This window comes from Theobroma cacao, chromosome 9 (assembly GCF_053813885.1).
Source record: "Theobroma cacao isolate CCN51 chromosome 9, ASM5381388v1, whole genome shotgun sequence".
In the NCBI taxonomy this organism is placed as follows: domain Eukaryota; kingdom Viridiplantae; phylum Streptophyta; class Magnoliopsida; order Malvales; family Malvaceae; genus Theobroma; species Theobroma cacao.
Genome location: NC_142647.1, coordinates 47,027,394 through 47,044,208, shown reverse-complemented (window position 1 = coordinate 47,044,208; position 16,815 = coordinate 47,027,394). Strand labels below are relative to the sequence as shown.

The window sequence follows — 16,815 nt, the reverse complement described above, 5'->3', positions numbered from 1 at the left end:
CTACTCAGTTTCTGGGTTTTTTGTAAGAAGCAAAAGATTAAAGAAATCCCAAATTTGTTGTTGAATTTTTATAAGAACAAGAGCATCCACTGTATTTGGCTCAACCAACCTTACAGCTTTTTCCTTTTGATCTCCCCAGTTTTTGAGGGGTTTTGGTCATCCACCATTGCTAGACATAAATGCCATGCTGACTTCTAGATACTTTACTCAAGGGATTTTTCTTATGTTCTTACCAGTTCCAATTCCAAAGGGAGTTGGTCCACTGACAACCAAGAAAAATAAAAAAGAATAAAGGACAAGCCAGCTTAATTTGTTTGTTCACTGACAGCCAAAAAACATATAAAACAAAAACACTTACATCTGTTTGTTTGTTTAATCAAATAGTTTAATTTGAGGTTGAGCTGCAACTTGCAAGTTGCAACTAACATGCTTCCATGAGTCACACCCCATGACTTGTGGCTCAGCCTCTTCCTGATCCCTCTCCCTTTCTCCCAAGAGAAATGGTCAGAGAGAGAGGTGGGTGAGTGGAGTGAGTATTAAGTTCACTAGTTGAGTGTAGTGTAGTGTCTGTAGAGGCTTGAGAGTGTGTTGCTCTCTCTGATGACAGCAGCAGATAGGCCCCATCTCTCAACAAAGAGCCCAGAGTTTGGAAAAGACCCCAAATTTGAGAAAAGTTTAGTATTCAATTTTGGATGAGATTAACTCTATGGTGTCTTGTTAATATACTGATAAAAATTAAGTTAGAATCCATTATTAATTCATTATCAGTCTCATTAATTTTTATTTCATTCACAATTGTCAAATTTTTAAATAAAAACACATTCAATATTAATATTAGAGATTACAAAAAATACAAAGCATCAATAAATAAACACTAAATCTCAACTCTTGAAACAAACCAAATTTTCATACTCACTAATATTTAAATCTATGAAATACCCTCCACCCTATGTAATATGATATTTTTATTATTCCGAAGAAAATTCATTTCTCTCATTATTACTTGATCACCAAGAATTTCTATGGGTTAAAAATATTTATTCATTAAATATAATTATCCTCTAATTATACTTAATCGGCAATTAAGTCCAATTGGATATTGGATCAAATATCTAAAAATAATCATCAACGAATCCCATGTACAGCCAATCCCAAAATGATTTTCTTAGCTAATACATGCTTATATAAATCAAATATTATATTTGATCAATCAACATCTCTTCATCAGCATATCTTAAGCCAGATTTAAATAGTATCATTTTATTGGATTTTTTTAATATGATCTTGTTATAGGATAATGTTTACTACAAGGTTGTTAAGTGTCACGGACTTAGAGGGAAGCCATGTGAATCTCAAATCGAAAAAAATATATACTCCTAACGGATAGAGTCATAAGTCTCACATAAAACAGAAGCTTCAATGAGGAGCCAAGTAGAGCCATGAATCTTAGATTGACTATGTAATAGAGTCATATTAGGCATTTAAAGGTTCGCACTACCTTTTAACTTGTGAGGCATTTTTTGTGAGACAAAACCGTAAGGTCAATAGACCAAAGTAGATAATACTTCACAAGAGTTAGTGTGGACCTTGACTGTTTGTTCACATTACCTTCAACTTGTGAGATCAAAGGGCGTGACAGTTAAAGGTTCACACCACCTTCAACTTGTGAGGCGAACAGATTAATAGGGTCTGATATAGACCGTGACAGTTGATATCAAAACGGATTTTGGAACTAGCAACGTGTCACTGAGGATAATGGAGCCAATTGGTATCAAAACAAATTCTGGTACTAGCGATATGCCACTGAAGATAATAGATCCTTATTGAAGTGGGAGAAGATGTCATGGTCGAAGCAATGAATTTTATATATTAATTATGTATTAGAGTGATATTGGCATTTAAAAATTCACACCACTTTCAATCTGTGAGGTTTCTTTTGTGAGACTTATGGCTCTAGCCATTGAAAATCATATATTCTCTTCGATGTAAGATTCACATGACTTCTTTTTGGGACTGTGACACTAAGGCTAGAAAAAAGAAACAAGAGTAATTGTTCTACTGAACGAAAAAAAAAAAAAAGAGTAATTGTTTTACAAAGTATACTTAAGTACACATCAAAAGACAATGAAATAAATAAAAAAGAAATCAAAATACTCAATTTCTATTTTTATGACTCAAAGTTTGTTATATCCGGTTTGAATAGTGTAAGTGATAGAATTAAATTGTAACTAGGTATCACATATCTCAACTTCACAGAATTTATACACTATTACTTAATTACAAAGTATTACTTTATAAATGTACAGTGTGTAAACTCTTATATTTCATTAATCACATCTTAATTAATTAAGATTTTGATAATTATCTTATATATGAACTTATAATCAAATTAATTAGCTTTTTCTGTTACATTGGCATTGGGTATATGATGAGAAAAAGAAGAACGCTTTGCTTTGCTTTACTTTACAACTTCCTTCAGGGGCTTTAGCAACAACAGAAGACAGCAAAGAATTGCGGCTGTGCACCTTCCCTTACGTGCCTCATATAACAAACAACATTAATTTCTTACGCCAAGAATCAGCTCTCTCAGCCCCACTCTGATACATATCTTATATATTTATTTCTCATACATCTAACTTTGGAACTATATATTTAATAGTAGAAGGAATCTACCTTTTTTCATAATTTCAAATAAGTAAGAGATGAATGAATTTTTAATTTATAAAAAAAAATCTTCATCCACTTATCAGATAGATTTTTTAGATTAAAAACATGAATCTATGATACGTTTCATCATGTTACAAATTAATTTCTTCCAACCCATTAATCTCAATCCTTTTTTATATATAAGAAGCCATCCCATATGAATTCCACCCTTTCATCATCACAAGATTCAAATTAATGAGAATTGTTTTTATGATACAAACATTGATTTGATCAGAATAATTGATCCGAATTGCCACCCCAAGGCACAAAGAGGGGGCAAAAAGGTAGTTCATTTGGCTGTGGGTCGAGGTTTGCAACTAACACTTTTCGATCTAACAACGAATTAGGAAAGAAAACATGAATTAAGGATATGCTTATCACGATATTCATTATATTATCATACATAAAACAAAAAAAATTGATTCATTAGTTGATGCATAATCCTTTTGCCTAAACAATAGGGTTCGAATCCTCCCTCTCTAATTATAAAAAAAAAAAAATACATAAAACAGAAAACAAGACAAGGCAATTAATTGCTTCGGCAAGGCATGAAGATTAAGCATTGCTCACAACTAGCAACGTGTTACTCTGGCAAGTGTGACCTAAAGAGAAGACTTGTGACATCTACCTACACATTTCTTATTTTGATTTTCTAGAAACATTGATAACACCTTTAATCATTAATAGCATCATTTGCATTGTGATTTGGGGTACCTAATTGGTGACTTACACCTAACTTAAAGCTTTTGTGGCTCTTAATTTTAATCAAATCAAACAAATTGACCTATATTTGTGTTAAAACCATCGATCCCCAATCTATTCCACCACTTAATTAATGAAAGGATGAACAATTATAACAATTTCAGTCACTTACATTCTAAAAATTGAACTAATTAAAAGTTATTCAATAAATATAAGTGTAAATATACTCTAAATAAATGTCATGTCAAACACTTTAAAAGAAATAAATAAAATGTTTCAATTCCGTACCAAACACGTTAAAGATCCTGAAAAACTTATAACTATGAGTTTGCATATTCTTTCAAATTAATTTTTTGAGAAGAGAGTAATATTTCTGTAAATAAACACTAATTATAGTGAATTATTATAGCAATAGATTCAAAGTTGATGCCCTATAATTTTGGGTTGGAGTCATTATCTGCTCCAGATTTTTATTTTTCTAAACAAATTACAATTAATTTACAGTAAAATTTGCAGTATTTCTAATTTAGCAAGATTTCTTTTAGGAAAAACAATTGAGAAAGAGTATTTGGTGGAGGTTCACTTTAATAATTTATTGAGCACAGCCTGATCACTCTACCATTACAAGGAATATGTGAGGACCACTCTAATCCTTGGCATCTAAACAAGATTTTGAAGAATCAACATTATGAAGAGCAAGTCCAATTAAGTTTCGGAAACATGATTTAATTTTTCTTGTGATTATTAGGATTTCATTTCCAATAATTAAAGAAAAAACAGATATCACATCTTAACAACAATCAGAGCACTGCACATATTGCTTCTAAAGGATTGATAACTTTTTGGAGTATATATCACCTAGTGTCACTAAACAATAGTGAATTTCAATCAAATTATAGGAGAAAATGAAACATTGGCTGGGAAAACTAGTTTCAATGTGGTAATTGATGCATGAATTCTTGACAAGGAGCATCGTTGGAAACAATGAATTTAGCACTTGTATGAATAAATAAAGTACGGATTTAATCATTGTCAGTTGAGAATCTTTTTACATTAGCCAACTAGCTAGCTAATTACACTCAACCTTACTTTACCAAGTCTTATTTTTTTTTTTGTCTCTTTGCTATTAAATTGGGGTTAGGGAAGTAAATATGTGTATATGTATATTAATATATTCACATCCACGCAACAGATATAGACCCGTCCTTTGAAATTGAGGGATTGAAATGACAAAATTTGTCATGAATTATTATCTTTTTTTAATCTCATCCATCATGATTTTCATGTCAATTACCACTTTGCCAGTATGAAATGCTTGTTCTGTTAGTATATATTTTTTTTTAATAATTTGATAAAGGGAGATTCAAACTTTACTCTTAAGACAAGGAGATTATACACAACTATTGAGCTAAATGCTCGGCGCTACTCTGTTAGTGTATTTGTTGTTTATTTTGCAGAAAATTGGTGGGTAATGACTTTCATAGATTTTTCATTCCCAGCATTTCAATGATGCCAACTGCTTCACTAACATGGTTTGTTTGGCAGACTGAACTTGAAATTTAAGCTTTCCCCATTAAATTTTCAATAAATGAAGTTGGTATTTTAATTCTTTAACAGGCCAAGATTGACTTTTCAGCTATTGATTCAATAATTCACGAAATTAGTTGATTAGATATATGCATGGTGGGGAAAGAATTATTAACCCAATGTAATGGCTTTCCAAAGAGCATGAAAAAAAGAAATTGGAAAAATAGTCACAGAATCCCTGTGTTAACCATACTTTGTGACTTGTGAAGTAAACATCCTCTGTTCAACAAAAGCCTACTTGACAACGGAAACCTTTGCAGTTGAATGCCTTTCTTTTCTTGCTGGGCTGGGCGTTGGCCATGGGGGGTGCCCTAAACTACAGTCTATTCCCACAAGCTTTCCATGAGATCAGAGACAGACAGAAAAAAGAAATGCCATACTTTGATCAAAATCATAATAATCCTAACAAAAGAGAGAGAAAGAATAAAAAAGTGATGGGGTTTGCTTGAAAGTAACCAGAATCTCTCTCAGGGACTCAATTTTTGTGGCGCTACTTTGCTTTAAGAAGACATGGAGTGAATGAGGGCAGCATGCTTTTAACGTGCAATTCCCCTTTGCTTTTAATGGTTTTGTTTGTGTGTATTCGTGACTTGGCTGCCACAGTGTGTGTAAGAAAGTGAGTGTCTGTGTGTGAAACTGACTCTTAACACAACACCAACTCAATTGAACTGTCCTAACTCTCATTTTTGCCCCTTTTCAGCCTCTCTCCCTCTCTCTTTCTCTCTCCACCTAATTCTCAACTCTAATCTTTTCCTACACTTATCTTCTCCTCCCTAAGATACTGCCAAGATTTAGTTAATCAATGCTTAATATATATAGTTATTCTCCTAATTGGTTGTCGCAATTCTAACCCAAAAAATCTTCAGAATCAAATTCTCAAACCAACAATTCTTTATAATATTATTACTGAAAGATTAAATATAAATTGGATGAGAAGGAAGAATTAGGGGAAATGATATTTGATTATTGGTCGAATGATGTAGACACAAGTAAGATATTTGTTTCAACTAATAGTAACAACTTTGAAGGTTGGGAAAGCAAGAAAAAGATTGGTGGTATATATGGAAATTCATAGAGTACATAGTAACTATTCACGGGGCGGCTTTTTTGAGTTTTGACCCCAAATTTATTACGAAAGTTTCAATGTATATACATAAACACCAACCACCCTTATTACCATTCACTATATATAAGATTCCCCTTATACTCTCTCTATCTTTGCTTGCTTCATTTGTTTTCTCTCTAGCTGTTACTCATCTCCTTTGTTAGGTCACTCGCTTCTCTTTTTTCCTTCTTACAGTACAATTTTTTTTCTTTTTCTAACTCCCGTGTACTCTTTGGCTGGGCTTTGGTTTGGGGGAGAGGGTGGATATGCAAGCTCAAGAGGAATTTGTGGGGTCTAATGACCAAGCTTTGATCATGAAGGGCAAGCGTACAAAGCGCCAAAGGTCAGCGTCCCCGTTCGGTGTCGCGGTGACCTCTAGCTCTTCAAGTGCTAGTGGTGGTGGCAATAGCGGTGGTCCTGGTGCTGCTGCTGGTGGAGGAGGAGGAGGAGTGGTGGAGGAATACAACTCAATTTCCTCTCCGACGACATCTAGCGAGATTTATGAGAGCACTGAGGAAGAAGAGGACATGGCTAATTGCCTGATCATGTTAGCACAAAGTGATGGTCCGAAAAGGGATATGGAAGAGAAAGTCAAGATTGAAAAGTTTGGAACTCGAAAGTTCTCTGAGATAGCTACTACGACAAACAAGGCTGGATTTTATATCTACGAGTGTAAAACCTGTAACCGATCTTTTCCTTCATTCCAAGCGCTAGGAGGGCACAGGGCAAGCCACAAGAAGCCCAAGGGAGCCACGGCAGAAGAGAAAAAACCACTCGCTTTGGCAGTGAAAGGTGATGTTGAAGAAGGGCAATTCAACAGGGAAAGTCCTGTTCTTGCTTTACAAGTAAGCAACAACAACAAGGCTTGTCATGGGAACAAGGGTAAGATTCACGAGTGTTCAATCTGTGGCTCTGAATTCACCTCTGGTCAAGCCCTCGGAGGTCATATGAGACGGCACAGGGCGGCGGCTGCGGCGGCAGCAGCAGCTGCTGCTGCTGCAAGCAATCCAGCTGGCATGACCATGAGTGCTGATACTACTAGCACTACAATCGACTCCAGCAATGGTGATGACATCAAGCCTAGAAATATTCTATCTTTAGATCTTAATCTTCCAGCACCGGAAGATGATCTCAGGGATTCCAAGTTCCAATTTGGAGCAGTACCCCAACAAGCTATTGTTTTCTCGACACCAGCTTTGGTAGATTGCCATTACTAAACCCAAAACTCCAAAAAAAAAAATTTATGGATCGATCAATGTGAATTATTAGTATTGTTTCAATTTGATATTATTTACAGTTATCAATTATTATTCTTTGAATTCCTTCTTTTATTTCTTCTTTAGACTTCTGATTTTTGATGATCTACTTGTTGAAGTTGAATACTTTGAGTAAGTAAGTGGTTAGTGTTCATGGTTGCCTTTCATTCACGAAAAGTGAGTGATGGGGGCATCTTTTTTTTTTTTTGTTATTTTATTTTTTTCCTTTATGGGGTTTCTATAATTTTTCCCCCATTAAAATTTATGTTGTTTTCAGTTATTGTTCTTTTCCTAGTGGGAAGAGAGCGATGTGTAACACTAAAAAGAGAGTATACACACAAGAAATATGGGAGGGTTGGGCTATCTAGGGTTTGGCAGCACCAGCACCACAACCAAAAGTCGTGGATTAGGTTCTCTTCCCCTTGGTGTTCTTTTTTTTGGTTACAATAAAGCTAAAAATACTCTTTTAAATTTTGTTTTATTTTCTTTCTCCCTCACTCTCTCACACCACAGTCTGTTTCATTAAATGACAAAGAATAAATGGATAGAGCAGGCTGAGTTGGGAACTGCCCTTAGCCATATGTATCCATTTGTATCTCTACATTTTTTTTCTCCTTCCTTCATTAATATCATTCTTCTATATTTCTTTTTGTATATATATAAATTATTTTTTTAATGGTCTATCTTGCTTTCTTAGCTCTAAGTCTACCCGTTACACCTAATTAACCAACTGTAATATCCCTTACTTTGCAAGTAACTTAACTAAATTGCCAATCATCCAATGGGGTCCAGATCCATGCCATTGATATTCCCTGAGAAGATACTAATTGCTTACTTTGAAATCTTTAAATATAAAGACATCAAAAAATTTAAACACGTGTCTTGAGTAAATAATTTGTAATCAAAAAACGAATTATGCGTCACGAAATTAAATTTATGTTGAATAAGTAAAACTCTTAGACTCGTTTGATGTAAAAATATGTCTTGGAGTATAACATGAGTAGAGCATGGCTTATCATTGAGATACAAGAAAGAAGAAAACAAAAGGGGTGACTTAATTTACTCACTCACACTCACTTGTGTGTAAATGGAGTTTGTTATGTGCACGTTTTGGTGAATGTTGGTAAGCGAAGCATGTGGACACTTGCGTGAGATGTCCAAATACAAAGAGAGGAGAGAGAGATCATCATTGACATTTGCACATGTAGTGGGGGGAGAGTTGCCTTGTCATGCAACCTCCTAATATTCTCTTCTAATTATTCTATGTGCTCTAAACAAAGTGCTAATAACACTCTCCACATAATATATTTATGCTTACTTTGCTTGGTTTTATTGAAAGGTTCTCTTCATTGGCCACTTAACTGCTCAAAGGAACCTAAATCTAGCTTTGTGTTGAGAAAATGTCTCAACATCAATAATGCTTTTCCAAGTCTTTTTCTTTCCCTTATATATATATATATATATATATCAAGAAATTCTTATCCAAAAGTTTTCAGCCAAGAACTTATACATGTTATCATGTTTTAGATACATGCCAGTCAAATCTCAAAACTAAATTATATCAATAAAATCTCAAATTTAATGTGAACTGACTTTATTCAATTTAAAATTTTAAACATGACTTGTTTTGAACGAATCAAATAAATTCAACATCGAGATGGTTAGCAATATAAACTCAAACTACTGCTAGCTGGTTAAAAGTATTGATTATGGGATTGAAATTAGAAGTTGAAAGCTTTGCAAACAACCCCTTATAGCAAACAAAAGAAAAATGCCTAATTGGCTACAATGAAATCCACCCTGTAAGCTTGTAATAGGCTGATAACCAGAGTTATCACTAGCCAATCACACTAAGAGAATATAAAAAATTAGAAAAGGTGTTTTTGGTGTACTTTGGGTGGGTTCCAATATTGTCCAACAAAGTGACATGTGGACAGTTCATATATCTTGAATTGGCGTGGCCTCCAACTTCACAGCTGGATGGGTATCGAAATCTCTTCGCTTTGAGCTTGTCTGCTGCTTTCTCTGTGTTGTTGTGGCCAAGTCATTGTGGACCAAAGCTCCAAGGTGTTTGCTAACTGAGACAACTAAGCTTGGTGTGATTTTGGTATTTGCCGGTTATTCCTCTCAGTAATAATAACGCTAAACAAACTTCTAACTTCTAATCAATCCATCCAATCACTTGGCTGATCACTCAACTTCCATAAACTTGGGTTTGAGTCCAACACAATCAACCAAATCGATTCGGTTTAGTTAATTTTCACATGTATCATACTAATACATCATGGGTTAGATTCAATTAGGCTTTCTTCACTATAAATTTTTTGTGTGGTTAGTCTTTCTTTTTTGGTGAGATGTTGCCTACCTAATGTGCTTCACATACAGATTTGGTTCAGTTAGGTTTCTTCAAGGTCATGGTAGTTACCAAATGAAAAGTATGTGTGGAAGGGAAAGTGATGAGTACTTATTTATGCTTACCGTGCATGCAGATAATGGCATGTAATTAAAATATATAAGTCACTCTTTTCAAGTAAAAGTTTTGCTTAAGAAGAAGTGTTTTCAAAACTATGGGAAATTCATTTGTGATCAATCTCATCCCATTTAGCTAATTATACTTCCCTACCTGAATGAGTTATGAAATATTTTGACTTTAAATTCTTGCATTAAATGCAAAGATGAAGATGGTTTATGAAAGACTATGATAGTTTCCAAATGTTTAAATGTTCATATAAGGAAAATCATATTCTGGTTGATGCTATTACTAATTTGAAATTTGTGTTAAAGTTAGTAATTTAATTGAAATCAACCTGACACTCTCGAGCATTTAGTTCATGGTTGGTACATGATTCCTACTTAAAGAGTAAAATTCGAATTCTTTTTCTTTCAATTATAAAAAAAAAAAATTGAAATCTATTTTATGCTATCATATTAGTTTTTGTTGGAAATAATTTGACCATCTTATATCACAACATATTGATTAAAACAACCGCAGCCTACCAAACGTTGCTGTGGTGTAGTGGTTATCACGTCAGTCTTACACACTGAAGGTCCCCAGTTCGATCCTGGGCAGCAACAAGTCTTTTCTTCCTTTTTTGGGCCATAAAGGATTTTGGTTCTGATAGTTGGACCTAGTCCAATAACACCAGTTCACGCATGTTTACTGTCTTATTAGTTACGCAACAAAAGAAACTCTTCTAGTCACCCCCAATTTCAGACTACCATTGTCTCATTTATTTAGTATAGAAGAAAGGGACATCGACTTAAATGAAATAGTCGTATACTTGGTTTGGCTATTCGATCCTGCTTGCAACTCTAAATTAGGAGCCATTTGCATGAGAAAATTTAAGCAAAGGTATAAAGTTATGACTCTTCTGTCAATAGGGGTGAATGGTTTTGCAGGATTGATCATAACTGCTCCCTCTGTATTCACACACCCAAATTTCACCCCACCCTCACCACTTCAGCCAAGCCCAAGGGTTCAAGCTCCGATATATTGGCATAAGCAAACAAAAAGCATCAATAAAGATGAGAGAAAGCTTGGCATATGCAACCCATGAGAACCACATAGAGAAGCTGTTTTCCAGATGAAATAAAGCAATATATGAATAATTTTCAACAGATCAATACATTCTACAAGAGAATAATAAAAATCCTGGAAAAAAGAAATATAGAACTCCTCTGCTATGATAAATACAGCTAGTACATGTCTACACAAAAATTACATATTTGTCACTCTCCAGCGGGCACCATTTGAACTTGCCTTGATCATTTACCTCCTGCAATCAAACAATAAAGAATTCAGCATTGTGAAACTCATTCACTCCATTTGGAATTATACAAAACCTGTAGTGAAAACCTTATGAAACTTAATCAAATGTAATCTTTTTTCTTGGGTAATTTCGGCTTCTCTTTGAACATCTAAGAACAAAAATTTTATCTTCTTTAAATTCTCAGCCTAAACTATATGCCGATCATAAGTCAAGTGGTGTCATTCTTGGCAGAGAATAGGTACCAAGAGCAGAACTTTGTAAGAGAACCAATGTAAGGAACGTTCTTCTTAAGATCAATTCCTGAACCTTTATTGACAAGCTGCAAGGAAAAGTTACCCCCACTATTTCAAAGAATTGTATTATCAGATGCTCACATGCCTTAGACTGATGCAAGTGGCAAAGAAAGTTGCCCATCCAGAGAGGAGATGCACAGAAGGGACTTGTCCTTAGTTAGCATAAACATTTAGTCTCACTCGAGCAGTAACTTCAGGGTGGAGCTTCAGCTCTGCGACATATTCTCCTGTTTCCCTGATCTCTGGAAGAGAAACAATTCGTTTGTCCACATCCCTACAAATCAATAAAAGAGTTGAGAATTAAGCAACTAGATTGGTACATGAGGAAAATTTGTCAGGAGGAGTGCACGTCAGAATGGGAATTTTTTATCTCACATTTCTTAATTACTATTTACTAGGGTTTCAAAAGATCTGGTTGATTAGGGATTTCCTTTTAGAAAGGGTTCTTCTCTAAGATTCATATACCCGTTCAAATAACAGGATAATAATATCCAATTGGTGGCTGATCATCTAACCATGAATACACGTAGAAATCAACTTTCTTAACATCTTTACTAACAGCGAAACACTGAAACTTAAAGGAGACTATAACTCTTTAACATAATGAAAATGGTTCATGATGTTGCATCTATCAATGGAACTAAACTAACTTTATGGAACAGTTTATCAGCTTCATTTGTATTGTGTAACTTGTATCAGCAGATGGAGATGTGTGTTAAGAATTGTAATGGGGCATATGCATAAATTTGAATGCTACGACTCAATTAGGCAAATTGCTTGAATTTGTTTCAGTGCAACTAATGTTACAAATTTACTGAATAAGTTGCAGAGTTACAAAGCTTGTGTTAGTAGAATAAGTAAACAAATTTTTACATCTAAAACCCACAAAGATTGATGATGGTACCTTTGAAGCTGTGCCTTGATAATGTCTACAAGATCTTGAGAAGTGACACTGACAAAAACAGGTGAATGTCAGAGAGCAAATATGATAAGCAAACAACTAAAATGTTAACTGCTTACCCTAGAGTTGGATCCTACTCACCTTCCGAAAATTTGCTTTCCTTTACCACCTTTCCGCTTCACCTTGAAAGCTCCAACAGTTTCAAATATTAGAGCAAGTTGTTGTGCCTCTTCTTTTACCTGTAGTAAAACAAGATTATCTAACAAGATTCAGTGCACAGACATGATTAGAATAAACTCCTCTACTAAAACCACAAATGGCAAGCAGAAAAACAGTCAATAAGTCAAAAAACACCATAGGGAAACAACATCAGTATATTATGTTCCTTGCATACCAGCTTGGAACAAATAAATCTAGTGTTTGATTAAACTGCACACTCTACACCAAAAAGAAATCCTGTATGATTTTACTTCATACCATCAGAGCAAACACACAAACAGATACTAACACAAGCGTCACCTCAATCAGGGAAGTTCCTATTTTGACATTGCAAACTTGCTTTCAGCCTCAAATCATTAAATGTGTAGTGGACTAGTGGGATTACAGACCAAAACAAAAAAGCAGAAAGGAGATGACCCAAACATCGAATTTTCAAAATTGTTAAATACGGAGAAGATAGTAATGACTACAAGTGCCACTAAATTACCCGTTGCTTCTCTGCTTCAATTCGTTCCTCCTCCATTTTCATTTCCCTGGAAAAAAAAAAAACCATCAATTATTTTCCAAATCGTATGTAAGGTACATTTTCTCCCAGTTATACAAAAGGTATGTTTATTACAATCCCAAACCAAATTCATCTTACTTCATTCCAACTCTTAGTTGAATACTATTCAAAAATCAAGAAAAGAAACAAAAATTCAAAAAAAAAAAGATTAAGGTTAGACAATACTTAAGCAAAACAGGAGTGATAATCTGGGCCTTTCCCATAGGCAAAAGATAATTCCTGAAATACCCAGCTTTCACATCCAAAAGCTCCCCTTTCTTTCCTAGGTATTCCACATCCTCCTTCAATATTATCTGCACCCAACATTAACCAACACCCAATCAGCTTACTAAATAATAAAAAAAAAGAATCAAAATTTCATGTTACGAAACAATTTGCTTACCTTTCGAGTCTTTTTAGCTTTCTTTTGGGCAAAAACCACGAAGACCCGGTTTCTGTCTGTAACTTTTGTTGTCTCATTTTGGGTTCCTCCAAAGCTGTGAAGCCATGAGAGAGTAGATGCTGCTGTAGCTGTTGCCATTGCCACCCCCTGGAGAAAAGCTCAGTGTCTTTTGTCTCTGCTCTTGTCCCTCCCCCACTTTGTAATCTTATCTGTTATTGCATTTTCTTCGCAGTCACTGTAAGCCACCGTTTTGCGTTTCATGTTTCGTCGTTTTATACCAACGTAGTAATTTTTGCGTTTTATTCAAATGGGATATTAAAATTTGTTGCATTGTCTTGACTCTTGAGTCTTGTCTCTGTTAATAAGCCTAAACGGGCTGAAAACGGTCCACTGGATAACCCAATAAGTAGAACACTTGAGTTGACTGGATCGAGCTTTACTTCTGAAAATGCCCATGAGTTTTGATCCAACGCCCCGATGACCCGAAAGAATAAACGATCCAACGCCCATGAGCATTGCTTGTGAAATCAAGCACGTGACATATATATATATAAAAATTCAAATCTAACTAGCCAATTTGCCAACATTTATTAAGATTAGAGTAATCATTTGATGATAATAATTGTGCCATTATTTAAGTCCTAAATAATGTAACTATTAAAACAGCCAAACCCAAATTACAAACACAGTCACATAAATATTTTAAAATTAATGAAATCTATATAATATAAGATTTATATTTTATACACGGTCAATCTATAGAAATCAAATGTTATCACTTTGTCATTAAATAAATTTAAAAGTTTGAAAGTTTAAAAATTAAATATTAATAATGTTAAAAATATTTATTTTGAAAGATTTTTTAAACTTTATCTTTACACATTCATGAAATGTTACAATTAAGTGATAATATATATGTATTATACAATAACAATATATCAAAAATAAACCTTATAATATTGTATTTATTGCTTTTGATTGAATTTGAAATTAACAACATAATAAAACAAGGATACTCTGAAATCATACTTTCTTATTTGAAAATACAGACAAATTCGTGAGAAGAAAAATAATTTGTCAAATCAAACTGAAAGTGTTTTGGTTATAAATATGATGTTAATTAACATATATATTATTTAAAAATAAATAAATTGAGATTAATGCATTCTTAATCTCATTATTACTACTAGTGTACTATATACTAGAATAAACCATTTAGACAGCCGCCAACAACCTTGCTTCTCAAAATCCATGCATTGCGAAGCAACATCGACTTGGCTGGACATGGCCTCCTCTTCCTTTTCACAAAGTTTCCCAAAATCCTTCAGCCAACTGTACTACTTTGATACTTTGTTTAATATGTATTTACCCGAAACGGAAAGCTTGACGTTTGGTTTTTTTATTTGGTACCTGCATCTTCCATCGACTTCCAAACATGCCCTGTCCAGTAGAAACTCCACCAGAATCTATGACCCCAAACTGATAAGGCTTGTCTTGTCTCTGGATCTCTACATGACTTGGACTACATTGCTTTGCTAATCTTTCTTTTTTGGTTTGGGAGTGAAAGTGGTTTGCTAATATTATGAAAGTATTTAAAGATGGGCTAAAACCCAACATTTTAAGTTGACTCTGGTTATAATTAAGGAAACCTAAATAATTAGGTTTGAAGAAAATAAATCATTGACCGCAAGCAACAATTTAGGTTCAACGTTCATACCTGGTGACCAAGTTGCTGGCACTAATTTTCCTCCCATTTATTTCCGATGAGTTCAAAGAACTAACCAGTCCCGGCCCTTAGAATTAAAAATTTACTTTTCACATTGCCAAGCCATCAACAGCTAATTAAACATGCTTAATTATTTCACACAGGTTTATTTGTTCACATTGTTAATCACGAAGGGAAATTGTTTCCCAGGTGAAACAATAATGGTACGTTTGGTTGGCAGAATAGACAGTAATGGAATAAAATAGTTATTATGTGAGAATAGAATGAGGTGGGAATAGAATAGAATAGTTATTACTTAGTTTGGTATGACAAAGGGAATATGACAAGAATAATTATTATGACTTATTGTAGTGTTTGATTGGTAACAATAATTTTGAAACAAGAAAAGAATAGAAAATAAAAAAATAAAAACACATTTTATTATTTATGTGATATTTTATTTTTATTAGATTTTTTAAATATTAATAATCTAGAATTTAATTAAAATATTAATAATTAATCATTTAAATATTAACATTTATTTAATTTAAATATTATTATGATTAATTTTTATTTTATTTTATTTTTAAAATATTAATAATTGATAATTTATTTAAAATATTAATAATTGATAATTTCAATATTACTATTTATTTATAATTTAATTATTTATATTTTAAAATATTAATATTTTATTAATTTAAATATTATGATGATCAATTATTTTATTTTATTTTATTTTTGAAAATTAATAATTGATTATTTATTTAAAATATTAATAATATATAATTTAAATATTAATATTTTATTTAATTTAAATATTATTATGATTAATTTTTATTTTTTTTTTAAATATTAATAATTGGTAATTTATTTAAAATATTAATAATTGATGATTTAATTATTAATATTGTTTATCTAATTTAAATGATATTATGTTTATTTATTTTTAATTTATTTTGTTTTTAAATAGGAATAATTTATAATTTATTTTATTAATAATTGATAATTTAAATATTAATATTTTATTTATAATTTAATATTAATATTTTATTAAAAGTTGGAATCAAGTGAGAGAAAGAGGAGAGAGAGAAAAAAAATATTTTATACCAATAAAGTTGTAAATTTTCAAACTTGTAAGGGGTATTTTTGTCTTTATTAATTTTTGAATTTATTCCTCAACCATAAAATAGCTAATACCATGGGAGAAGGTGGTATTAGTTATTCCTTGGTTTTGAAGGATTTTGAAGAATAGCCATTCCATAGGAATGACTATTCCTTGGATCATTTTTCAACCAAACAAAGGAACCAAAATTCTTTGGGAATAAAGGGGGAATGGCTAAACATGCTATCAGTACAAAGTAGAAACGGCAAATAAACCATTAAAGTAAAAGTTTAGATTAACAACAAGCGGTAAAGGGCTGATGCCGAACGTTAAAATATATAACAAGGATAATGAAATAGTCCTAGCTAAAAGTACTCATGACAACATATTCGAATTGATATTCAATGTATCATTATTTTTTTAGCTTATACATGAAATTACTTTTCAAAAAAAAATGAGAACCTTGAGATAAGTCGAGAAGTGATTGAAAAAAAAAAAATAAACTACTCCTAAAATCTT

The 16,815-nt window shown here is 32.9% G+C and overlaps 2 protein-coding genes and 1 non-coding gene across 4 annotated transcripts; 2 read left to right on the top strand and 1 right to left on the bottom strand.

Moving 5' to 3' along the window:
* The first annotated feature begins 6,176 nt into the window (after positions 1–6,176).
* On the top strand, positions 6,177–7,431 carry LOC18590465 (C2H2-type zinc finger family protein). The gene has a single exon (XM_007016001.3). The coding sequence runs from the start codon at positions 6,367–6,369 to the stop codon at positions 7,315–7,317; it is 951 nt and encodes a 316-aa protein (XP_007016063.3). The 5' UTR covers positions 6,177–6,366; the 3' UTR covers positions 7,318–7,431.
* Positions 7,432–10,358: 2,927 nt separating this feature from the next.
* Positions 10,359–10,431, top strand: TRNAV-UAC (transfer RNA valine (anticodon UAC)). The gene has a single exon. It is a non-coding gene; the product is annotated as a tRNA-Val (tRNA).
* Positions 10,432–10,921: 490 nt separating this feature from the next.
* Positions 10,922–13,724, bottom strand: RPL9 (ribosomal protein L9). 2 transcript variants are annotated; one of them, XM_007016000.3, is made up of 7 exons: positions 13,487–13,724; positions 13,270–13,397; positions 13,027–13,072; positions 12,462–12,559; positions 12,324–12,371; positions 11,501–11,693; positions 10,922–11,132 (listed from the first exon to the last, which is right to left on the bottom strand). In XM_007016000.3, the coding sequence occupies exons 1-6, from the start codon at positions 13,622–13,624 to the stop codon at positions 11,573–11,575; spliced, it is 579 nt and encodes a 192-aa protein (XP_007016062.1). In that variant the 5' UTR covers positions 13,625–13,724; the 3' UTR covers positions 10,922–11,132; positions 11,501–11,572. The 2 variants fall into 2 exon arrangements, with proteins under 2 accessions (XP_007016062.1, XP_007016061.1); XM_007015999.3 differs by having other exon boundaries at positions 11,505–11,693; positions 13,487–13,722.
* Positions 13,725–16,815: the final 3,091 nt, after the last annotated feature.